General features: G+C 47.4%; 3 protein-coding genes across 5 annotated transcripts in view; 2 read left to right on the top strand and 1 right to left on the bottom strand.

Moving 5' to 3' along the window:
• LOC128399909 (immunoglobulin superfamily member 1-like) overlaps positions 1-25072 on the top strand; it is a 270931-nt gene that overhangs the window by 41276 nt on the left and 204583 nt on the right. The gene's annotated exons all lie outside the window — the stretch shown is intronic.
• LOC128399915 (suppressor of cytokine signaling 3-like) lies at positions 4862-13121 on the top strand. Of its 2 annotated transcripts, none has more exons than XM_053361789.1 (2): positions 4862-5219; positions 12335-13121. In XM_053361789.1, the coding sequence occupies exon 2, from the start codon at positions 12386-12388 to the stop codon at positions 12998-13000; it is 615 nt and encodes a 204-aa protein (XP_053217764.1). In that variant the 5' UTR covers positions 4862-5219; positions 12335-12385; the 3' UTR covers positions 13001-13121. The 2 variants fall into 2 exon arrangements, with proteins under 2 accessions (XP_053217764.1, XP_053217763.1); XM_053361788.1 differs by having other exon boundaries at positions 4862-5576.
• On the bottom strand, positions 15682-20283 carry RPS9 (ribosomal protein S9). 2 transcript variants are annotated; one of them, XR_008327283.1, is made up of 6 exons: positions 20162-20283; positions 18541-18660; positions 18319-18441; positions 16893-17079; positions 16552-16746; positions 15778-15951 (listed from the first exon to the last, which is right to left on the bottom strand). XR_008327283.1 is itself a non-coding variant. In XM_053361790.1 (5 exons), the coding sequence occupies exons 2-5, from the start codon at positions 18635-18637 to the stop codon at positions 15774-15776; spliced, it is 585 nt and encodes a 194-aa protein (XP_053217765.1). In that variant the 5' UTR covers positions 18638-18660; positions 20162-20282; the 3' UTR covers positions 15682-15773. The 2 variants fall into 2 exon arrangements, 1 of the variants encoding a protein (XP_053217765.1); XM_053361790.1 differs by lacking the exon at positions 16552-16746 and having other exon boundaries at positions 15682-15951; positions 20162-20282.

The following is a 25072-nucleotide window of genomic DNA, read 5'->3' as shown; positions in this document are numbered from 1 at the left end:
GACAAACGTGTTACTTTGGACAATGATTGCCTGCATCATTCCTGGTTAGAGCGCTGGGCTGGGGAGGCCCGGCGGGTCCCATCTCTCCCTGGGCTCATGGCTTGCCCGGTGACTTTGGGACAGTCAGTCTCCTCAGCCCAGCTTACCTCGCAGGGTTGCTGCGAGGATTAAATGGAGGCTGGTGGTTTCTATGTGTTCCGTCTGAGCTCCCTGGAGGAAGGAGTGGATCAAAACGGAATGCCGCCCCTGCTCTCAAAAAGGATAGAAAGAAAAGTGCAGGGGCTTAAATTCTGTGACCTGGTTCCTCTCCTATGGTAAAGGGAAGCACTCGGCATGACCTCAGAGGCACTCTTTCTTCTTCAAATATCCCTAGGGTGTGAAGGTATGGCAGAGGGTGTGGGGTCTGGAATGATCTCAAATATTTTCTAGGGCTAAGATCCTGTTCAGATTAAGCGCTGGCTGGATAGATGAGGCATTCATCATCATCATCATCATCATCATCATCATCATCATCATTCCACCCTTCACCCCAAGGTTCTGGTATCAGATGTGTCCGGGGTTAAATCTCATCCACCGCCCCAGCTGTCGTTCCCTTCTTAGATGCACGAATAATCAGTAGTAAAGCACATGCTCAGAGGCACCCTCTTGGCTTCACATATTATACAGACGAGCCCTTGCATTGAAAAAAAATGGTTCTGGGGCAAAGGCTTCAATCTCATCCAATGCAGCCTTAAAACGGGGTGTGTTGGGGAGGGGCGTGCGAGCTCTCCGGCCACCCTCTGCCTGGCGTTCCTCCCAACCCGCGACGCTCCCTTTGCCCCACTCTCCCCAAAGCCCCGGGGAGCGTTGCTGCTCCTGCCGCCGCTGCCTCCGCGTGTGGTTATTGCTGTTTAGCATTCCATCACGCACTCGCTTCCCCCTAATCACTGCTAGGAAAGCGGTGCCTTTACCGGCAACTTCAGACCTGCCAGGAACAGCTAACGGCCCTGACTGCGCATGATTAGCTCATAAACACCACCCAAGCCAGGAAGAGCAGGGAAGAGAGAGGGAGAGAGAGCGCAGGGCCAGGACGCCTGGGTTCTCTGGCCAGGGAGCGAGGGGTCCAGAGCGCTGCTGTGTCAGGATGCCGAGGCTCTCTCACCAAGGGGGAGTGGCGAGTCGCGGCTGGCTCCGTGGCTCCATTGGGGCGGGTGCCTTGAGGGGTGTGTGGGTGTGTGTGTGTGTGTGTGTGTGTGTGTGTGTGTGTGTCTGTGTGTCTGTGTGTCTACTGGATTGTTGTAAAATAGAGATACATCTCTATCTCCCCCCCCCACTCTTCCCTGCCCCCAGCCATTGATATTGGATGTACTGACTCCATTGTTTTCTACTGCACACACAACTGATCGGGGATGGACAAGAGATGTTGCAGCAGCAACCAGCACCTATTCTGCATCCCTGACGCAATGTGTATACTCATTAAGCTCACACTTCTGGGAGCTACTGTGAAAAGAAGGGAGAGTGCCAGTCGCTGTAACCATTAAGAAGGATTTGCAAACGACGAAGGATGTAAAAATGATCATTGTACGTCAGGCATGCCACTTTTTGCAGACTCATTCAGCACTGCATGCACAGCTACATATAAACACATCTGCGCATGGATAACATTGCCCATACAGACCCCACGTGCTCCATAAGCACTCGCCAGGACGCCATCGCACTATAGATTCAAACCAGGATATGTACATATAACACCATGTGTGCAGACTGTGTACACTCCCCCCCCACAAAAAATGTACACAGACACTGTACTGATGCACATAATCATATTTGTGTGCATCCTCCTCATGTGTCAGATATAGGGAGAGAAATAAACACACCCACATTGGCATTTTAATGCAGGCATTTTAATGCATGTGCACACACCAAGGGGACACACACACACATATGTACACCTTAAATTGCAATAATATGCACAGACAAACCATAGGTATGCATTCACATTATTTACCCGTAAGGAATGATCCACCCAAAGAGACACACACAAATAAATGGATACAAGACAGCACAGATTTGCCGGTATGCATGTCTACTCAGAAGCAAGTAAATGTGCATAGGAATACAGTGCTATGCACACACTCCAGGGCAAATCCACAAGCTCCATGCACATGCCAATTTTGCACACGCATCCACCTGTACATATGGGAAGGTATACACCTGCATGTCTGCACCTGCCCAAAATGTGTATACTTGGTACTGGTGTTACAATGGTTCTGTAAAATCGAGAGGTACAGTACAAGAGAAATATATTAAATAAAACTAGCAAGTGACACCCCCCACCTATATATTGCATTGATTTCTTTTTCACATTTGTATCATATCAGGTTCAAGGTGGCAGACATGGGGCCGTCGCTTCTACATCACAACAGCCCTACTAGGTAAATTACGAAGAACAGAAGAAACTGGCTTGTATAGAGTTGACCCACCTAGCCCAAGTACACTGGCTGGCAGTGTAGGGCTGGCAGTGGGGTGTCCAGGGTTTTGAACACAGGTCTCTTCCAGCTGTACCTGGAGATGCCAGGGGTTGAACCTGGGACCTGCCCAATGGAATGCATGAGCTCAGCCACGGAGTTTCAGCCCCTTCCTAAATTAGGCTCAAAACCAGCAACTAAACTAAGGATAATCTCCAAGGCTCATTCCAACCCTGGCCCAAGTCCACCACCATATGTGCAAGACTTGCAGCACTATAATCCTATATCAAAAATCCACTGGATCAAACATAATGTTGCTTTGGAGCATTTTCCAAATGCTTTCATCAGCCTAGATGTTAGGCAGATAAAGGACCACAATACAGTCGTACCTTGGTTGTCAAACACCTTGGTACAGGTATGTTTTGGCTCCCAAACGCTGTAAACCCGGAAGTAAGTGTTTCAGTTTGCGAATGTTCTTTGGAAGTCGAATGTCCAATGCGGCTTCTGATTGAGTGCAGGAAGCTCCTGCAGCCAATCGGAAGCCGCGCCTTGGTTTTCGAACATTTTCAGAAGTCAAAGGGACTTTCAGAATGGATTCTGTTCGAGAGCTAAGGTACGACTGTATCTGCAGGTTATAACAAAAAATGTATGTGTAATGTATATGGAGCTTTAGGGGCAAATGAGGGCCAGCAGATTTATCCTCACACAAACCCTCTGAGGTAGGTTGGGCTGAGAAACAGCAACTGGCCCAATGTTACCTAGCCAGCCATCATTGCAGCCGAGCTTGAATTCACACCCTGGACTTCCCAGTCTCAACAAAACACCAGACCACCACACTGTAAAGAACCGTTTATGTTCATCTCCAGCTTCACTGCTGAACAGGAATATGAACCCAGGTCTTCATTCCATGCTCTTCCCAGAACACCACACTGTAAAAGTTGTAGTAGGTAAAAGGTAAAGGACCCCCGGACGGTTAAGTCCAGTCGAAGGCGACTATGGGGTTGTGGCACTCATCTCGCTTTCAGGCCAAGGGAGCCAGCGTTTGTTCGTAGACAGCTTTCTGGGTCACGTGGCCAGCATGACTAAACTGCTTCTGGCACAATGGGACACCATGACGAGTGCCAGAGCGCATGGAAATGCTGTTTACCTTCCCACCACAGCAGTACCCATTTATCTACTTGCACCGGTGTGCTTTCAAACTGCTAGGCTGGCAGGAGCCGGGACAGAGCAACAGTAGCTCACCCCACCCAGCGGATTCGAACCGCTGACCTTCTGATCAGCAAGCCCAAGAGGCTCAGTGGTTTAGACCACAGCACCACCAGCTCCCCTTAGTAGTAGTAGTAGTACGTAGCAATAACAATAACACGTTTGTATTATTTATTATATTTATGAGATGCTTCATTAAACATCCCTATAAAATTGCAATAAACTTAAGAGACAACCAGCCTACGAATTCAGAAAGCAAAACCAGTGCTGATATTCAGCAGTAAAATACTATCTATAGCACTTCCAAGTGTTCAGAGCGTTTCTCCGTGCGCCAAGCAGTTCTAACCCTTTTAACAACTCTGTTAGCCAAGTCTGTTATCACCATCTCTCCTCTCTGAGTTCACAGCCTCGGCCTCTATTTTACAGGGAGCGATGAGGCGGGTGAAAGTCAGTGCCTGGGTAAGACCGCCTAGCGGTTAGCTCACGGCAGAGCCGAGATTCGAACCGGGTACTTGGTGGCCCGCGGTCCCGTCGCTTAGCCGCTGCGCTACACTGGCTCTCATTGGATGTTCCTCTCCATGTTCCGCGCACAAGACGCTCTACCTACACCGCCTAATAGGTGCGCACGCACAAAAACTCCTGCTCCGTGCACGCGCGTCAGTGCAAACTGCCCATGTGCAGAGGGCAACCTCATGCGCAAAGTGAAGGCGGCGGGCGGGTGGCTGGAGTGGGAGCCGCCACGGGCCACTTGGGGGAAGGTTTTCCCGCTTCGTCTCTTGGGACGCCCGGCCGCGAGGGGGTTAACCGGGTCTCGCGTGGCTGTTGTTTTTTCGCTTTTCGGCCCGCGGGATCTCCCTGCAAGCCCCTGGATCACCTTACCCAACCTCTCTTCCCTCTTCTGCAGCAGGGATAGGCGGGGACCAGCTCGCTTTCCCCTCCTCCTTACCAACAGTCCCCTCCACACTTCCAGGAATCACCCAGGAAAAAAAAAAGGCAGGCGGGGGAGGGCGAGGGGGAGGGAGCCTAGCGGGGTTTACACAGCCACTTCCTGCCAATCAGGAGCCTGCCAGCCACCTCCGGCGGCCAATGAAAGTTCTGACCATTCATAAAAATAAATACTCTTGCCACACTCCACCCCAGCCACACACAGGCACCAGGAATCCAAGCCTCTCTTTCCCCCAGCGTGTCAGTTTCCCCGTGAAAGCAGCTCAAATATTATTCTTGTAGCTCTCGCTCTCTTTCCCGCCCTTCTCCGTCCCTCCAGCTCCCAGCACGATGCAGCCAGCAGCAGCCACACGCTGACATGAGATGCGAGTTCACCGGCTCTCGCTCTCTTCCTCCTCCTCCCACCGCCGACCAGCCCCGCTTTACTCCGCTAACGGGAAAAGCGCTTCAGAAACGCGCGCGCACATTCACACGCACTTCCAGGAAACCAGAAAGACGCTGCGATTCTTGGCGAAAGGAAACGGATCGGTCGGCCTTTCTGCGCGCACACTCCTCCCCCCTCCTCCGCCCCGAGCAACTTCCACCACTTTCGACTCCTCTTGAGTAGTCCTAATCCGGGAGGTATCCGGTGTGTGTGTGTGTGCCGGGGAGGGGGATGCGGGGGGGAGAGAGAGATTAATTGGCCCAGCCTGGGAACAAGCCTCCCATCCGGTGCGCCCCAGGCGCGCGGGGCGTTTGCAGACTCTTCTCGGCGCACCGCTTCCCCCTCCCGACCACAACCCGCCCCCCTCGCCGGCGTTGCAAGTATGGCAAAGGCAGGCGATCGGACTGGGCTCGGTTTCGGCAGAGGATCCCGCGAAGGGAAGAGCATTTTTAAATTTTGATCCCCCCCACCCCACCCGTTTTCTCCCTTCCTCTCTTTTCTTCCACTCTTGGAGAGACACACACAGGCACCTCGCTGCTTTCACGCCGCCAAAGGTAAGTGAGTTTAAAATAACGACGACGGCGAGAGCATTAATAACCCCCATCCCACTCCCTGTTTTATATTGTTGATGCCAGAAGTGGGGGGACAGGGCTGAGATTGCAAAGGTGGGGAGACGACGACGAGGAGACAGGACCAGCCCGCCCAGAGCTGGAAGCGAGGAGTACTGTAGCCAGTGCCTGGGTAACTTCGGCTCCTGCACTATTGTGGTGGTTTTCATGTCGGGTGCCAGTCTGCCCAGGAGAAATAACTTTCTCCAAGTTTAATTTTGTTTCCTCGTCATAAAGGATTAATTATTATGACGGCTATTAATTATTTAGGGGAATCCAGATTATAGGCAAAGCAGCACGGTAGTTTAGGTTGGTTGGGTGGGGGGGGGTAAACAAGGACTAGAATCTGTACAAATTGGAAATCTGACCAAAAAAATAAATAAAAGAAAATGCAAACTTCCAAAACATTTAACATTTTGCTTTTGAGAGCTGGAGGACATTAATGTTCTATCTTTGTGGCTGTTGTAATTAAAACAAAACAATATGCACAGCCAACTTGCTACATTCAGGACTTTTCCATTTCCACCACACACGCCTTAAGAAAACCTAGTGGGATTGCACAACTGGGAGTATTGGGAAGGAAGTGGAAAATCAGCAGGATTTTTAAATTCAGCTAACCCAACAGAAAATTTATTTAGGAGCTGGTTTTCGAACCGTAGCAAAACCTTGCTTGGAAGCCCCAGCTTATTTCCACATATTCCCCTTGTAAAGATGAACCATGTTTCTTTGCTGTTTTGTGGAATTCTATCCCTAGTATCATCAACATCATCATTATTTGTTATCGCCATCATCAAAATAGGTATTGATTGCCTTTCCGTAAACCATCCTGAAGGCATTGTTGCTGCTTGAAAAATGAAGGAGACAATAACATGTAATTAAGAGCAGCGAGAAAAGGAGGGGCCTTTTGGGGTAAAGGCTGCAACTCAGAGGAAGAGCATCTACTTTGCGTTGCAAAAGGTTCCCTGGTTCAGGTGCGGCTGGGCATGTTCCGTGTCTGAAACCCTGGAAGACCACTGCTAATGGTGCTAAGACTGAACTAGACGGACTAATTGTCTGACTGTGTTTAAGGCTTTTTACTGTGTTCCTACAGTCCAACCCAAGATGTGCATATTTAAGTCCTGTTTATTTAAGTGGAAAACTTATGCCCATGCTTAAGCCTTCCATTTTAAATGTGATCCCCTTTTCTAAAGCCTTCAAGTCCAAAACGATTGCAAAAAAGTTTTGCTAACAAGAGAGAAAGAAAGGCAATGAGGTGTGGCCAGCTTGGCAGGGTGTTCTGCCATTGCGATGCCACTGTTGAGGAGACTCTTAAGGAAGTATAGAGGAAAAGGTGTGTGGGACTTGGAGTAAAACTGCCTTAGAAGATCACCGGTGCCAAGAATGTTCCTATGTTCCTATGTGCCTCTTGTTTATGGTTAACCGTCAAGGACTCGATTTAAACCCATGCAGAGATTCAACAGGTAACCTCCTCCAGGGGACCATTCTGCAGCCCCTCCCACCCTTGGGAGTGAATTGTCCAACTGCACCCATGGCAGAAGGAAAACCCAGAGCGCCGACTCACACAGAGATATGACAGGCAACACCCATCTGACATCTGACAGCAGCTCTTGTATGACTGGAAGCTGCTAGCACAGCTGATCCAAGGAGGATTTCTCTCCTCAAGCAAAGACTGGAAAGCTAGAGCAGTGACTCACAGAGAGGCAGCCTTATTGTGGATGGGTACTTCAGGCTCACAAAAAGAGTCAATCATTTACTTTCTTTTTTTATGGGGGGAAAAAGAACATAGGAAGCTGACTTATGCCTGGTCAGGCTTCTGATCCATCCAGGATGTAGATCTACCTACTGCCTTTCCCATCACCTGCTACCTGATGTTTTTAAGTGGGGGCGCAGGAGTTGACCCTGGGACCACCTGCATCCGAAGCTTATGCTTCACCCACTGAGCCAGTGTCCCCTTCCCCAGTTTCCTAATGGCAGGGCTTGCAGTTTCTTCATACTGTTTGTTGCGCTTAGGTAATTTTAGACTCTGGACACTAATGGGCTTGCAGCCTGCCCCACTTTAGGCGGTCATGTGTTTTGCTTCCCTTTCTTCAGAATGTGGCAAGCCTTTCACCCCCTGTTCCTGCTGCCGAGGGAGACAGCTGGACCTCTGGCACAAAGACTTGCCCCATGGCAGCCACTGTTTGCTTGCGGCACCCAAGTTGGCAGGGACATGGATGGGTAACTTAACCGTTTCAAGGCCTGGACACTAAGGCAAACGTTAGCATAACATTTGCATGTGCTAATGTATATGTAGAGATGGGAACATAGGTGGAGACGCCAAGGGATTGAATCTGAGACTTTCCGTGGGTGCTCCAACCACTAAGATGACAGCCCTCCCCCCTTAAAAAAAAAGAAAAACCCACCCAAAGATTTCCCCCCCCCCAATCATCCCAGATAAAATTTTCAGTTAATTTGGAGCAGAGGTTGCCTCTACTCAGTTCCTCTTTAGATTCATTTATCCCCATTGATTTCTCACAGGCCTTTCTCCAAATCAACTCTAGATAAAGCAGTCTTAAATTAATTTATTTCCCCAGGTGAGTATCCTACACAGTAACCCAGAGCTCTCTCACACGCATGCATTCAATTTCCCTTGAATTCATTACCTGGCTTCAAACACCAGGGGGCATTAGAAAAAGGTTTGAACCCCCGTATCTCATGGGCCCACCTGTATCAGCTCTACAGTTTGGGAATTACCAAATTCCCAATGTTTGTGTGTGGGTGTGGAGGTTTTATTTCTGCATCAGAACCTCAACACAGCCCTGCCAGCCTGTACAGGGTGCTTTGGTGGGGGTGTGTGATTTCTGCCTGAAGAATGATAGGTGCAGAAAGCACCGCTCAACTCAATTTTTTTTTCAGGAGAGATTGGGGAACAGGGTACTGTACTAGAATCCTGCTGCCACATCCAAGCTTGTGTATCTGAACAACAGAACTGTGCTCTAATGTAATATAAATCCCCACCCTCCCTCTCAGTATTATTCACAGATGCCTCCTTTAAAAAATAAGAAGAAATTCCATATATTGTTTAATTTTTCTGGAGTACCATTTGCCACGTCGATTCTGCTGTGGGAATGAAGGCTTCCAAAAGCACTTTTCTGGCAGAGGTTCTTTGTAAACACTGGCATAGCTTCCCTCCTGCCCCCCCACCCAAAAGCAAGTTAACCACACCCATCCCAGTTAGTCTCCTCCCCCTAACCTTTTCAGAGGGTCTTGGGAAGCAGCTACAGTGGGATGATAAGATCTTCCAAGATGGTATCAGCAGCAGAATGGTCACTGCAGCCTGGTGTGTTCTTGGGGCTGCACCACTTCAGAATCGAGAAAGGAGGAATTGAACGATGGAGTGTTTTCTCTTGCACTCTGCCCATGGAAGCTAGTATGTTGGGGGGATGATTCTTGATTTCTGTATGCAGGGATGTTTTGGTGTGGGGAAACTTGTCAAATGTGCAGCCTTCAGCTTCCAGTGGTACAGTCCTGAGGTGGCTTTACCAGGCGGAGCCTGCATATTAGCTCTAAAATGGGGGTTCAGACCTTGTTGTTGCTTTTTATGCTCACAAGCAGATACGCATCAGGTGAAGTTTCCCTATTGCCACAGCTCTCTCAAGGACAAGCATCACCTGTTGAATTTCTGCCCACACACAGCTGGCAAAGGCATATGACGCCTACCAGAGGGGAACCAAAAATATGGCAACCCTGGTCTAAGCCACGCTTGAGTAGTCTTTGAGTCCTTATTATAGGAGACTATCAGGAGGTTCAGACCTAGAGGGCACCAGCAGAGATGGGCAACAACTTTGGGGTTCTTAATGTGTGCAGTTTGCAAATCCGTGGGAAACCCTAGACAGCTGGACAGTTCAAATTACTTGAGAATGTGCAATGAACATAACAGTGATTCCTTTCCAAAGTGACAAAAAAGGTCTTTGCTTCCTCTTTCCCAGGAAGTAGGAAGTTGCAGGGTGTGTTTCCTTTTCATGAAATATCAGTTACAAAGGCTTTGCAGCAGGTGTTTACTTATAAAAAGACAAAAACATTTTGGGATCAAACAGGCTTATATTTATCAGGCCCCGCAAGTGCTATTTTGGGTAGTAGACTTTCAAGGTGGTACTAGTTGAACCGCTATAACTCACCCCAAGACTTCACTGCCAGCTCTCTGTGAGATTCCTTGTATGGCTCCCTATCTCTACCCCAAACTCTGGTGGGTGTTGCATTCCAAAGGAAGGAGAGTTTTCCATCCATCAAGGACCAGTATTCTGTTTTGACTACCATAGAAGCAGGTGGCGCTGTAGGTTAAACCACAGAGCCTAGGACTTGCCGATCAGCAGGTCGGCAGTTCGAATCCCCGCGACGGGGTGAGCTCCCGTTGCTCAGTCTCTGCTCCTGCCAACCTTGCAGTTCAGAAGCACGTCAAAGTGCAAGTAGATAAATAGGTACCGCTCCGGTGGGAAGGTAAATGGCGTTTCCGTGCGCTGCTGTGGTTCGCCAGAAGTGGCTTAGTCATGCTGGACACATGACCCGGAAGCTGTACGCCGGCTTCCTCGGCCAATAAAGTGAGATGAGCGCCGCAACCTCAGTCGGCCACGACTGGACCTAACGGTCAGGGGTCCCTTTACCTTTATGTGCCTCTTACAAAATCGTTTTATGACCAGTCATATCCATATCATTAAATGTTTAGCACATTTAAAGCACCTGCCTTTCCCCAAAGAATCCTGGGGACTTTGGGGGAAGCCACCTGTTGAACTGCTATAAATGTGCTTTAAATGTATGGTGATAGATGTGATGTCAGTAGAGGGATTTGAACCCAACTCTTCCAGGTCTGAATGCATTTAAGCAGGCCTGGTCCTAGGATAAATAGCACCCTGGGGTGAGGGATGTCTGCAGCACTCCCCTCTGTGGCTGGTTTTGTAGGGTTGCCAAGTTATGTAGCTTGTGCAAGGTTGCAAAACCCGAAGGTATAACATGCCCTTGTTGCTCCCAGGCGTTCCCAGAAATGCTCATGAAAAGATCGCGGAGCTACCTGTCAATGATTTTGCCCCAGCAGTGTAGACAGAACAGTCAACAAACTCTGAACTTAGCTGGACAACAACACACACACACACACACACACACACACACACACTCCTTCTTCAGCTTGGCACCCAAGGAGAGCAACAGTGCTCATCCACTGCTATGTTTGAGCTACAGCCATTAGTTCCAAGTAATCACACAACCAGATCTGCGAGATCTATGCTTCTGTCCAGTTTAGTAACAGGAAAAGCTTTGGAGATGTGTCAACAAGGTGGGAGAGGGGTGAGGCAGTGGAAGGGAGAGTACCACTGTACACTGCAGATAAGAGGTTCCTACAAGAGCATCTTCTCAACGCTTCGTCCCTGCAGCCTGTTTTGGATATACAATCCCCTGGACTATGATACAGTGGGGGAAATATCATTGCTTCTTAGAGTGCTGGCACTGTAGAGTTGGAAGGGACCCCAAAGATCATCTCTGCAATGCAGGAATATCTGCTAAAGCACCCACCCATCCTCCACTTATAAACCTCCAAGGAGAGTTTGCCACCTTCCAATACAAGGGAGTCTGTTCCACTGTTGAACAGTGCTTGGTGTTAAGACAGTTCTTCCTGTAGAGTCAGGATCTCCTTTCTTGTCACTTGAATCCACTGGTTCCAGTCCTAATCTCTGGAGCGGGAGAAATCAAGTTTGCTCCATCTTCCATGTTAACAGCCCTTTAGATATCTGATGATTATCATATCTCCTCTGAGTAGAACTTAGTTGGATACAAGTCATTGATTTTAATGGGTATATTCCCTGTATGACTAATTGGATATCACTCAGGATCCTAATATGTCCTCCCTGCTTTGACATCTGGGCACCCAAATTTGCCTTTGTTCTTCTGGATATAACTTTCATGAATGATTCCCATAGTGGCAAAGGTTTGTGCAAGAGCTGAGTTTGCTCAATCATAGCCAGCAAACACTGGACAACATAGCTAAGGCTTCCTGCAAGAAGTCAAAAGCTGTGAAGCCAAGTGCTCTAACAAGCCTGGCGTACTGGAATGTCAACACAACATCCTTGGTTTAATCTGGTCAGCCAGAGAGTTTTTTTCTGCCCCCATCCCCAAGACCTTACCAATTTTGATGACAGTGGCAAAAAAATAATTAGGTACAGCACTAGAGTGGGCAGAGAAACCCAGTGCCCTGGTTAGGTTGCAAACCACCTCCTGCTCAGTTGGCAGATTGATCTGGTGGCCACAACCTCCCATCTCAGCTGATCTGCATGGAGTTGCAAGTGTGTGGGGTGACCCCACACACACCACTGATGGACAACACCTGGAAGTTTTTGGCCAAGGGTGAATGTGGCTCTTAAACCAAAAAAAGCTCTGCTTTGGATAAAATGCCAAAGCTACTTTTCAAACAAACTTTGCTAAACCCGCTTTGTTCAGTCGTGCCGCTCTGAGATCTTTCACAGCAAATGCACAGGAATAATTTGAAGCATTTTTAGTTAGCGTGTCTCCATTTATGTGCATATTGAAACAGACCTATTTCCCAAGTTTCTTGGTTCTGCTTTTATGCCTTGTCTCGAGCAAAGAAGACGTGAGTCCAGGGGAGAGACCTGCACCTTTCACCTGGAGTTTGAAAGCCGGCAGGTTCCTGCTGCATGAACCGTCTCTGCCTTCCTTTTCAGATGCTGCTCCGGTAACCGACTAAGCGTCTCTCCCGGCCAACTGGAGGCGCAATGGTCCCCCTGTGCTGGTGCTGCCCGCCAGCACCTGCACCAGCTGCGGCGGCCATGACGGGCACGGCCACAACCTCCTACCACTTCAAGAGTTTCTGTGGGGAGTTTGAGCGGGTGGAAAGCGCCCTGGAACGCCTCGAGGCCAGTGGCTTCTACTGGGGCAGCCTGTCTGGGGCCGAAGCCAAGCGCCTTTTGACCTCCCAGCCGCCCGGCGTCTTCCTCGTGCGAGATTCCTCCGACCACCACCACCTCTTCACCCTGAGCGTCCGCACCAACACGGGCATCACCAACCTGCGCATCCAGCAGCAGGGCTCAGCTTTCCACCTGGAGGCCTTGCCAGGCGCTGGCCACCCCCCGGCCTTCCACTGTGTGGTCCGGCTAGTAGAGCACTATCTGTGCCTGGGAGCAGTAGAAGGGGGCCCCTGTTACCTGGAGAGGGAGGGGCAGCCCCCAGTGCCTTTGGCCCTCACCCATCCTCTCTGCTGCAAAGTGCCCACCTTGCAAGAGCTGAGTCGCCGGGCAGTGCGTGCCAGTATGAGGGGCAGAGGCGATGCCAGGGCTCAGCTGCAGGGGCTGCCAGTACCGCAGGGACTCTTGAACTCGCTGTGCACCTGAAAGGCTCTTTTCCTTCCTAACATTCCTTGTACAGTACATAAGCAGGCCTGTCTGCACAGTGTATTGCTGGGGGCGCCTGTTTATCATTATATTTGTGGAATAAACCAACTGGTATACTGGGGGCAGCCATCTCTTCATTCATCAAAAGCCTTCAAATTCATTCTGATGCTCTCAAGATGTCAAGTATCACCAGAAGCAGAGAAAAGGAAAAAAGCTGCCTATTCTAGGGCCTGGGTGGGCTTGTAACACAAGCCCCCATCTCAAAAAGCACACCCAGAGAAAGGTATAAAGAACTGCTTTTGGGAGGAGTTGCATCCTTGCAGGTTCACACTTGTAATCACACTTGATGGCCTAAGATGTAACTGTTGCCCTAGAACAGGTAAGAGTTCTCTTCTTCACCAGAAAGTCACTAGGAGATGCACTGCTCAGTGTTAAATGAGGGGTAGATGCAGTAATCTAGCAACAATCAGAAGTGTAGTAATTTTGTCAGAATAAACCAGTCTTCTAGGTGTGAGCAACCTCCGTTCCTTCAGATGTTGAACTAAAATCCCCCTCATCCCTAACCACTTCTCATGCTCGTTGGGCTGATGGGAGTTGCAGTTCAGCCACATCTGAAGGAACAAAAGTTCCCCATACCTGTTTTAATGTGCTACAAGCCAAGGTTCTTAAAACGTTTAGCTAGAAATTGTGCACTATGCTACAAATGAGAAGCCCTTGCTTCCCATAGTGTGTGGGGAAGGATGTGGGCATTCCATGACCAAGGAAAAGGCATTCTTTGTACAGATCAGACTGGTGTTCTGTTGCAAAGGGATCCTTCTCCCACTCGCTTTTCATGTTTGACCACCACCACATCCCATTTTTCTACACGTGACACAAATCTTTCCAGTCACTGCCCTAAGGGCAGGTCATTACTGTAACTTGACAGGCCTCGAGAATGTTGACACAGGAAACTAGTTGTTGAGAGAAAGACGTTTTGAGGCAAAAAGAAAGTACAAGCTCAGCTAATCTGATGCTGCATCTGGCGACTCTTTAGCTTGTGTATGTTTTCATAAACAGCCTGGTGTGTGCAAAGGCCATGTCACTGGGGAGCCTGGAAGAGTAGAGGGGGCCACAGATCTGCAGCAGTGTTTAAAGAAAGCAGTGACTTCTAGTTTATTACTAGGGACTAGGCTATACCAGTGAGCATATATGCTCAACACTTGCCATGCACTCAAACCCTGCCATACCAGATGTGTTAAAGCTTTAAAACAAAAAAAATCGTTTTAGACAAAGCTACCTTTGTCTAAAACTGCACCTGACCAATTAATAAAGGTACCCCTGCCCGTACGGGCCAGTCTTGCCAGACTCTAGGGTTGTGCGCTCATCTCACTCTATAGGCCGGGAGCCAGCGCTGTCCGCAGACACTTCCGGGTCACGTGGCCAGCGTGACAAGCTGCATCTGGCGAGCCAGCGCAGCACACGGAACGCCGTTTACCTTCACACTGGTAAGCGGTCCCTATTTATCTACTTGCACCTGGGGGTGCTTTCGAACTGCTAGGTTGGCAGGCGCTGGGACCAAACAACGGGAGTGCACCCCGCCGCGGGGATTCGAACCGCCGACCATGCGATCGGCAAGTCCTAGGCGCTGAGGTTTTACCCACAGCGCCACCCGCTTCCCTGACCAATTAATAATTGAAGTTAATTTTTGTATCCTGTGCTGTTCCAGTTTACCCGAACGTTAACTCGAGCCACCCTGCCCCCATTTAAATCAACTGCAGTCACGGGTTGTCTGATTTCAATCTTATTCTTGGGTTGTAGATTCTGCATTTCTTGTTGGCAAGCCAGATCTCTTACTGGAAACTCTGGGAGTCCCTGCCAATTTGTCTCCAAGGCGAGGTGACCCAGAGCTTCAAGCTGCTCTGATAAAACTTGAAGGCTAATTTAACTTCAACTTCTGTTTGCTTGGAAGTCTCCTTAAAAGCAATGAGACACAGCACACATGGGAGGTGCATGCAAAGTTGGCACCCAAAGCGCTCAATTCTGCTCCCGGACCCCAAATCTCTCACTTTTCCACCTGCCATCTGTTCCCGTAGATGCCTCCGGGAAAGATCCCAACTTGTTTCCTGCCAATTTCTTTACTCATCGCTCACCTTTATGCTATTTTTCGCAGCGATCGTTTCCATCTACTGGAGATAAGGGTTGCATTTCAGCTATACATATATGCATGCTAATTCCAGGAATAATCCCCCTCGAGTGTACAGAAAAACAAGGGGTAGTATTATGGGTCCAGGGAATGAATGACCCAGGTGGCCACTGGGAATGGCCTCTCCTCTAGATTTGTTTCGACTTTCCAAGGCAAGGGGGAGGGGGTTGGCGGAAGACAAAAAACAACTGCTCCTTGTTTTTGGACCCTTCTGTGTGCAATGGAGTCAACCATTTCATAGATGGAAAAGAGGCATGTATATGTTAAGAGTACAGTATTGGCCTCAAATGCACTGTACCCTCCTCAGCCACACTCCACTACTAGCCCCATTCCCAACCAACAATTGGCTGCTGCTCCTTCCTATGCAGATGTCCTGTTTGTTAGGAACCACCCTCAACTGAGTTTCTCATCCCAACAGAGCGCCCCATGCAAGATCACTTGTTGCAGGTATTATCAGGTATTTTCGAGATGCACCCCCGACACCAGAAGGGCTACAATATTTTATCCACAAATATTTTTTATTGTGTAATGTTACAGTTAAGGCAGGCTTGATTCCCCACCGGCATGTGCGGAGGGGGGGCACCCCACAGCTTAATCTTCTTCCTCATCATCACCGCCTCCAGCACCACCCTGGCCCTTCTTGGCATTCTTCCTCTTGACGCGACCTGGGCGGCCACCACCATATGGTGAGCGGAGGGAGAAGTCAATATGCTTTTGGGAGTCCAGGCGGACGATGAAGGAAGGGATGTTCACTACTTGCTTCCTTACACTGAAGAGGGAGAAAGGAAGCAGTTACAGACGTTCCAGCTAAACCCGGCAGCATTCTTCTTAAGAACGGTTTTTCACAGAACTAGAGAGCTAAAGTGATTGACGGAAGAGAGCCAAGTGAGGAATCAAGTGATCACCCCCCAATTCCAGCACTCAGGGAGTTTAAAATTTAAAAGCTCAGCATTTGGGAACATGGACATTAACATCCTGCTCCTATTATCAAAGCCAGGGTTAACTTCAGCCCCTTACTTAACACTGCAATGAATTCCTAAACATGATACTCAGAACTAAGTCCCACCATTCAATAGGCTTTTCTTACACATGAATAAGTGTTGAACAATACAACTCAAAGCAACTATGCCCTCACAACTTCTTACTCGCAAAACTGGTCACAGAACAAAAGTTCAGAACCAACCAACAACAGGAAATGCTTGGGAGAAACTGACTCAAGTTTGACATTTACTGCTGTTGCCCTCAGTATACAATGGCGAGATGAATGCCTGGTTATACTGAAAACTGGGTGTAACAGCAGACAATTCACTAACAAGAGGGATAACACCAACACTTTGTGCCAAGAAGGAGCAGAGTTGCTAGTTGTTACCTCTACTGCCCACACGCCAAGACCTTCACAAGGTGTACGGCTGAGCCGCAGTGAACCTTGCCGAAATTGTTGGTGCTTTTGGCATATAGCCTCATTAGGCAGACTGCAGGGCTTTTAGGTTATCCAGGGTTCCAGTCCAGGGGAGGGATTGGTGGGGTAAAAAGACACACGGCTGGGACATGTCCACACATCTCCCTGCACAGGCCACACATAAGAGACATCAGATGCATTACTTCAGAGGTAGACCCTGTCTTTACAACCCACAGCAACTCAGTCATTGCTTTTGGCTTTGTTCTGCTTAAGTGAAATGCCATTTCTAAACATACTCCAAGGCAACCTACCGGATGTGTCTTTGACGGATGAGCACCCGGGCATGGTGGATGGACTTGGCCAAGCCCAGCTTGAAGACCTGGGTTTGGAGACGCCTCTCCAGAAAATCCTCAATTTTCAGACCCAGGATGTAATCCAGCTTCATCTTGCCCTCATCCAGCACCCCAATTCTGACCAGACGGCGCAGCAGGGCATTACCTAGGGAAAGATATGGACATGTAAACCAGCTGAAGAGGCCAACACACAACTAGAGAAGTGGGCACAAGATTCATGTATTTTGGTACGTCTTATGTGGCCATGTAAAAAGCATTCTCTATGAAATGCTAATGGCGGGTGGGGGAGAGAAGAGGAAGAAATGGCACCAAGTTGACGCCAGCATTTGAAACTCCCTTTGTTCTAGGCGCATTTTGCGACAGGGAATTTCATTAGTGTGAGCAGTTTCTGAGCTCTGGGTACAGTACTGCGCCTAAGATTTCATATTAAAATTGCCACTGCTAGAAGGAAAGGAGGACCCTTTTCTGCCTCCCCACTTTCAGCCATTCTGAAGACTGGAGAAGGGACCCTCATAAGATTATAGGGATGGGCAGGGGAAGTATGGGTTTGTTTTTTGCAGTCTTCAGATAAGGACCAGACCATGTGAAAACTGAATTTAAGATTTTACCTGCAGTTCATTCATTTTCAGCTTTGTATTCTTATGAAAAGTGAACCTAGAAACTGTTGCAGCACCCATAACCTAGGTTTAAGGTGCCATTTAGCTCCTAGCTTTCATATCTCAGTTTCTAACACAGGTTGACATGTTTAGTTACATACTACTAAGCAGCACTATAGTATATTACATTGACCTTGAAATCACAGTTTAAATCCCAACTCAGCCACAAATGGTGGGCAGTCTTTGAGAGTCACTCTCAGCCTTAGTCTCTAATCTGAAATATGGGACTGATTTAAAAGATTCTCAAGACAATATATAAATATAATTACAGCAGGAAAAAAAGAACAATTCAACATAGGTAACTGATATTAATCCAATAGATATGGTCTATTCACTTAAATCTAACACAAGAAATAAGCACATCTGAAAGGCATTAAACACACACACACACAGAGAGAGAGAGAGAGAGAGAGAGAGAGAGAGAGAGAGACCTGTATCATAAAGTAGTATTTACAATAATATCTATATATAACACATTGAAATCTAAAACCAGATACCATCAACTAACCATTATGGAAAGATGTAAACATTACAACTGTCCATAACAGTAAGTTGATAATCTCTGGTTTTAAATTTAATAGGACCAGATCCAAGAAACTGGTAGGATTCATAAAGGAATTGAACTCACATCCCAGATCCCTTAATCTGCTGGCAACTGTTAAAGGGATCTGCAACAGCAAAAGAACCGTTAAAGATGCCGAAGACTGACATGTCCAGCCCTAACATACCCTCAAAGAGACGCCTCTGATCCTTCTCATCCAGGGTGAGCAGCTCTCGGGCAGCTTTGCGGATCTTGGCCAAGGTGAACTTCACCCGCCACACTTCACGCTTGTTACGCAGCCCATATTCACCTAGGAGGGGGATATAAAAGTTCAAATGTAACATGCACCTGCCTTTGGAGCGTAACTGTTTGTTTGAACAACTCTTTTTTTCATCCAGGATAAACTAACCAATCAGCTTCAGTTCCTGGTCAAGCCGGGACTTCTCAAAGGGCCGCCTTGGGGTGACATATGTCTTCCGACATACCCAGCTCCTGGCAACTGGCATGTTGGCTTAAAGGGAGTCCAGTCCTGTGGAGAAAAAAGTTGAGATCTATAGAAGTGGCAGGCAAATGAAACAAGTGAAGCAAATGAAATTTTCATATATTTTACAGCTACTTCTCTGTATAATTTATTATTACAGTCTCTCATTTCATTTATACATTCATCCAAACCTATGACGTAGGCTAGCCGGCCAGGAATTTCAAGTCTAATGCAAGCCTTTCCTACTTGTAAGGTCAATACTACCCAATGAACCACACCACCCAAACTGAGTTCAGGGTAAATTCAATACAAGTTTTGTTTTTTGGAATCTAGACTGACCCTTAACTGACACTACTGGACACCAGAGGGTCACAATTGTTCTTTGTAAATTTGTGTTGAAGCCCTTAAGGTGATATAAATCATGGAAGTTTACCCATTTGAAAGGGGAGAATAGTTTGTTGAAGCAATATGCCACTTTGGACCACTTGCTATATCCAAAAGAAAGCAGCTACTTGCAGCCGGTCAGCATTAAACACTGCACTAAATTTCAGTGCAGATACTGAATTACAGCAAGCAACTAAAGTACTTTTTTTACAATAAACCAGCAAGGTCCTTTGGCCCCTTTTAAAGTCCTGTCCTCCACAAACTAAGCTAAGCAAGACCTGTAATATATGTGGCACAATTTAATACTACTTCAGTATTTTAATATGGTCAATATTTTAATATGGATATAATTTGAGCAGGAAAAAAGAGTGTGATTCCATGTAACAATGGTTAAGCCCAAACACTCCCAACTGAGCAGGGAGGTATGAGAATTTGTGAAATGCTCAAAGGTGTTATGGACCATCAGCAAAATAATCTCAAAGAAAGGCACATTCCCTACTCCTCATATCAAGGATGATTTTGCATAAGCAGCGTTCACCCATACAGCCTCTGGGAAGGAAACATTTAACACTGAATCAACTCAAACTGACCAAAGTTTTGAAAACGATTCCACCAAAATTATAGAAAAAAGGGAGCACCTATAAATAGCTGCTATTTTTTCAGCAACACGTGGGGTGACACCAAGTCATAGAACTGCAGAGTTGGAAGGGACCAAGAGGATCATCTAGTAGGAATCTTTCTGGCCAACGTGACACTTGTAAAATTCACAAGACAGGGAAGGCTAATTCCCCTTTAAAAAATAATTCAAATCACGTGAGACCGGCGGTTCGAGGGAGCGTGTTTAATCCCCACCATCCACGAATCCCCTGAATAGGCCGAGCAGCACCGCGGAAGCAACCACGCGACACGTGTGATCTGCGCACGCGGGGCTGCCCTAGTTCTACAACCGGCACATGCGCATTGAGCGAGTGAGGCGGGGGCCGCGCGAATAAAGGCTCCAACTCCCTGATTTAAAGTGGATTCGCAACCGCTAAGGCACTTCTAGTAGCTGGTTGCCGAGAACAATTTATTTGGAGTCACTTAAAACGTCCTTCTCGGCCACCGGGGCGCTTCTTATTCCCCGACACCGCGCCTCGGGTCGCCGTGAAACAAAACCTCCGCTTACCTTCCGACGCGCTTGACGGCCACTACTAAAAGGAAGGGAGCGGCCTACAAAGGTTGCTTATATATGTCGTGCGGTGCTCCGCCTACCGTCTCCGCTAGCCAATAGCAAGGCGACGTCTTTCCTGCCTAACCTATTGGCGGAGGGTTGCTTCGCGGCGCGATAACCAATTAGCGCTTGCTCCAAGGATGATAGAGAAGACGTAGAGTGGTCGAGGGGAGGGTAGCACGTTGCATTAACGGTCCAGGAGTCGGCCGCGTCTGTGTGCCGAGTGGAGCCGCCATTGCTTTGTGGGGGTTGGAGCCCTAACAGAGCTATTCATTGGGGCCGGGGAGTTTCTCCCTCGTTGTCCGCGCCATCCCTGCCTGCGGTTTGAAGTTGGCTGAAGCGAATAAACAGGCGTCCCTGCTGCTTTCTGAAACCGACTGTCTCAACGGTTCCTTACCGTCTCAACGCCTCCCGCCCCCGTGCCCTGAACCATAGAGATGCCAAAGAACCCACAATGCGTTTCCGCTCCCTTTTCGTTATAGAGATACACAAAAAAAAGTAGAGTCGAACATGCCTTCGCCGCTGGTTCTCACTTCCGGTCTTTAGACCTGGCGTTCTACTCTGTTTCTATCAAAAGAAACGCGTGGCCAGTGACGGCTTTTTCTGGTTGTGTGCGTGTGTAGTATAGGATGCGTGTCAGCTCTTAGTATTTTCTGTCTCCATGCTCTCACCCAGCAGTACACTATGGCCATTCAGTACCTTATGAGAGGCAGAGGGGGAAAGATGGTGCTTTAGTCACAGCCGCTCTGTCTATTGGGTGATGGCAAGGAGCGTGTGTGCAGCAAAAAGTGGCTAATTGATTTAGTAAATAATAAGGGGCGGGGCGGGGGGACATGAGCAGAGAAAGTGTCGGGAGCTCAGGCAGCTTCAGACATTTCTTTTTTTATAGAAAAAACAATATTATACATCAGTTTACATAAACTTAAACTACGGTATATTATACATACAATACATATATTACTTACCTACATACTCAGACATTTCTTTTTCCTGATTTGATGGGGGCAGAGATGGCATGCACTGCAGAGACCTGTGTGTGTGTGTGTGTGTGTGTGTGTGTGTGTGTGTGTGGAGTGGCCCATCTCTCTTTGCCCACCCAGGTACTCTGCAGAACCTGCCCAGGCCTGGTGAAGCAAGCTGAAAACTGCTTGGACCCATGCTTTCTTAGGCATGGGACAAGCGGAAGTGTGGAAGAGCCCTAAATGTCTTTGCGGAAAACTATTCCAGAGGGTCACTCCGCTGGGAAGTGGTTTGACCATAACTAGGTGATAATTCCAACCCCCACTAACATCCCGACCATCCTCCCCTAACCCTGAGACAAAAACGAAATCCAGGGTGTGCCTTCGCTTCTGCATTAGATCAGTGACAAGCTGAGACAGCCCCATGGTTGTCATGAAAGCCATGAAGTTCAGTGCTGGGTCTTGGCATGGATGTTGAAGACCTTCAGGAACAAGGCCTTAGGGTTTTTCAGCACCACGCCCAAGACAAGCTCAGGCAGCAGAGCTGTTGGGCAGCAGGGTGCATGGTATACCAGTAGGAGGCCCCTGTATGTCTTCTAGCCTTATGCCAAATGCAGGCTCTCATCGCCTGACCAAGGATAGAGGGGTTTCCTGGCTGGTCAAATGGTACTTGTGTGAACTATTTATTTTATTTACATCCCACACCTTCCTCCCATGGTGGCAGCTCCCCAACAACAACCCTGTAGTCTGTCTTGAAGCTGCACACTCACCCAGGTCTCAGTAATACGTGCCGACACAACTTCCTTATCCATGATTTAATAGTAGATGGGGGAGATTTCATTTTAATGTGAACTGACCTGGTATTCACCAACAGCACCACCAGGCTAGAGGGCACAGTGGTTAGTCCACCAAGTGCCTGTGGCATGGGGAGGGAGTTTGAAAATCGGATCAGCAGTAGCTATCTTGGACCTCACCTCTCCACAATTAATTTAAAATACTTTATATTACAAAAATTACCGTATATATGGCTTGATTGTAGTAAAAACCCTTAAGCGATTTACAACAAATATGAAAATTATCAATAAAAACAATTAAAACAATTAAAAATTTGTACAAATAATTAAAATCACAATAAAAGAAATTAAAATACATCAACGTCTAAGTGTCTGGCTCTGCTTGCCTATATTTATTTTCCTGTATTCTAATGTCCTTCAGTATTGCTGCTTCTGACAGTGGCAAACAGTAAAACGAACATGTTAGCAAGAAAATAATAAAGCATGTCATGAAGATAATAATATATATATAAAGCAAGGCAGCAAAAAATATAAATCCTAAAAATGCCACTGCAACTTTAAACGGCCTCGGAAAATGAAGCAGTTTTCATCTAGCATAAGAGAGATCTAACTTTTCTAGATAGCTTGGGCACTGTACTTGTAGCATTGCTAACTTTGGAAGTAGACTACTGCAACGAGTTTTGTTTGGGGCTTCCCTTGTGTTTCCCAGCAACTTGTGCAGAATGCAACGGCCTAGCTCCTGATAAGGGTTTCATATCAACAGCACAGAACCCCTCTCCTTAAGGATGTTTAGTGGCTGCCTATATACTACTGGGGCCAAATTAAAAGTCTTACTGCTAGCTAGTTTATAAAGCCCTGAACAGTTTGCTTGAGGGACCGCCTGTCTTCATATCTAACTGTCCAGGTTTTATGTTTGGCAGGAAAGGCAGTCTCTGCAAGACAGAGGGCATTTTGTGTGAATGCACCTAGGTAGTGGAACTCCTTCCATCTGTACTTTTCTGCTTACACAGGGGCCTTATCTGTGCAACCCATCAGTTATTGTATATCATTGTCCAGCTCAGCTGCTTGCTAAGTATTATGCTATGTGTTATGTTCAGCACCTGGGCACTCTGTTTACTATGTGGTATCTAAGCTGGTCAATCCTCCCCACTTACCTCAAGCCTCTTGGTTTGAAAAAAAAGAGATATGGTTAAGTTAAAAATAGAATTTCCCGAATGGTTGGGGGCAAGTACTCTTTGGTGACAGAGCCCCAGGAGAGATTTTAAATCACAAAACAAGCAGCAAAGTAAAGCGTGGAAATATAGACTGACTTTTAAAATACCCCAAGTTGCTTCTAAAGTTCCCCACTTCCCTTAGCTTGGAATGAGGCCACCAGTTTGGTAAGCTGGAAATGGTTTACTTACAAACTCTTCATAGGTCAGATTCATGTGCTTTTCCATGCAGCAGCAAGAAAATACAGGCAGTACAGTACAACATAGATTCCAAAATGGCAAGTGTTTCTAAATTATTTTTATAGAAACATAAAGATGGCTTTCTTAAGCCACATGGCTTGCAGCAACCACCTCGGACCTCCTTACTGGTAGGGTTCACATGGTGCAATTGAGAAAACAAAGAGTTTGATAACCCTTCCTCCCAAGGTGAGGTGGAGTGATCCAGCTAAGCCTGGCAGAACAGCTTACTCTATGGTCTTAACCTCTTCATACATTAATCAGAGTTAAGCATCTTGGTTATATGAGGCTGGATATCCCGCAAGGTTCTGGTTTCAAGCTGTGGTCTCCTCTCAAATCCATTTCTGTCTTGGGCTAGAATCAGTTTTGAAGAGAGTTGAAAATGGTCTTCCATGTATGTGATATTTACACTGAAATTAAGATTTCTAATTGAACAAACGGGAGCTTGCATTTCAAGGCAAATAACAGATGCACCCCCACCCCCCGCAGCCGCCACCTGCCACGCCTCTGATTTACTTTCTTTAATGCCTGAAATTGCTAATTGTATGAATGATGGCGTGTCTTGCTTGGCCCTGAACGACACTGAGAATGCTTGTACATAACTATTTCCACATTAACGAATGCAAATACAGCAGAACATATGGAACTCAGGAAGCATGAGACATAAGGCACTAACCGCTTCATATTATTTTTTCTTTAAATGAATGATTAGGAATGCTTCACTAAGTATCAGACCTGGACAAATATATCTTAGGGATAGACACATTTGGATGCCTCTAAGAGGTAAATACAGTCAAAGAACAATATGGAGCAAGAACCACACATTGGATGACTAGGATTTTAACTTGTTCAATGTAAAGTTTCTTTCTTTCTTTCTTTCTTTCTTTCTTTCTTTCTTTCTTTCTTTCTTCAGTGGGTGGCTGAATTTGCCCAGACAATGAGTTTCTTTCCCCTTTCTCCTGCACTGTTGTGTTCTGGGATGTAGAAAATTGCTCTTGGCTCAGGGAGCCTGAAGGCTTGTAAATCACCCCCCTTTCATTAGACACTTTCATTTGGTAAGCAATAAAGTGCTGAGGAACAGAAAATGCTAGATAAATGAAGCTGCTAATTTACTGGGTGTCTTTTAAAGCAGGGGGGAAAACAATAAAGTTAGGTTTGTGTAAGCATTTGTTTGTGGCTCAGCCTCCTGTCCTGCTTCTATCCTTAAAGCTCCGCTTTCGCTCTCTCCCTCCCTCCCTCCCTCCAAATGATCCTCTCAGAAGACATGGCTCCAGGCATCTATTTGCCTTCAAGACAAAAGTATCCAGGATCCCTAACATCTTGTCCATTTCTCTCATGTAACTTCATGGCTGAGTGGGGATTTGAACGCAGGCCTCTCTGGTCCAAGCCCTAAGAACATTCAGCATATTACAGGACAACAAACCCGGGTTTACTACTAGGGGCTTAACTTTACATTATATGCAAATGTGCACCAGAGCTTAAATTCCCTTTTGTTAAAAGAAGAAAAACGGTTTGAGGAGGGTGTAACTGAAAGTCAAGAAGTGGTATCGCGGGACGCAGGTGGCGCTGTGGGGGACGCGGGTGGCGCTTGTGGGTTAAACCACAGAACCTAGGACTTGCCGATCAGAAGGTAGGTGGTTCGAATCCCCGCGACAGGGTGAGCTC

Source organism: Podarcis raffonei, chromosome 13 (genome assembly GCF_027172205.1).
Source record: "Podarcis raffonei isolate rPodRaf1 chromosome 13, rPodRaf1.pri, whole genome shotgun sequence".
In the NCBI taxonomy this organism is placed as follows: Eukaryota; Metazoa; Chordata; class Lepidosauria; order Squamata; family Lacertidae; genus Podarcis; species Podarcis raffonei.
Note: the sequence above shows the minus strand (reverse complement) of the source record. Positions and strands in the feature narration are given on the sequence as shown.

Excerpts from the sequence above, each read along its gene's own strand:
- LOC128399915 (XM_053361789.1), top strand. The coding sequence starts at position 12,386 with ATGGTCCCCCTGTGCTGGTGCTGCCCGCCAGCACCTGCACCAGCTGCG.
- RPS9 (XM_053361790.1), bottom strand. The coding sequence starts at position 18,637 with ATGCCAGTTGCCAGGAGCTGGGTATGTCGGAAGACATATGTCACCCCA. Across the intron at positions 18,442-18,540 it reads CCAGGAACTGAAGCTGATTG|GTGAATATGGGCTGCGTAAC; the intron begins GTTAGTTTATCC and ends TCCCCCTCCTAG. Across the intron at positions 15,952-16,892 it reads ATCCGTCAAAGACACATCCG|TGTAAGGAAGCAAGTAGTGA; the intron begins GTAGGTTGCCTT and ends CTCCCTCTTCAG.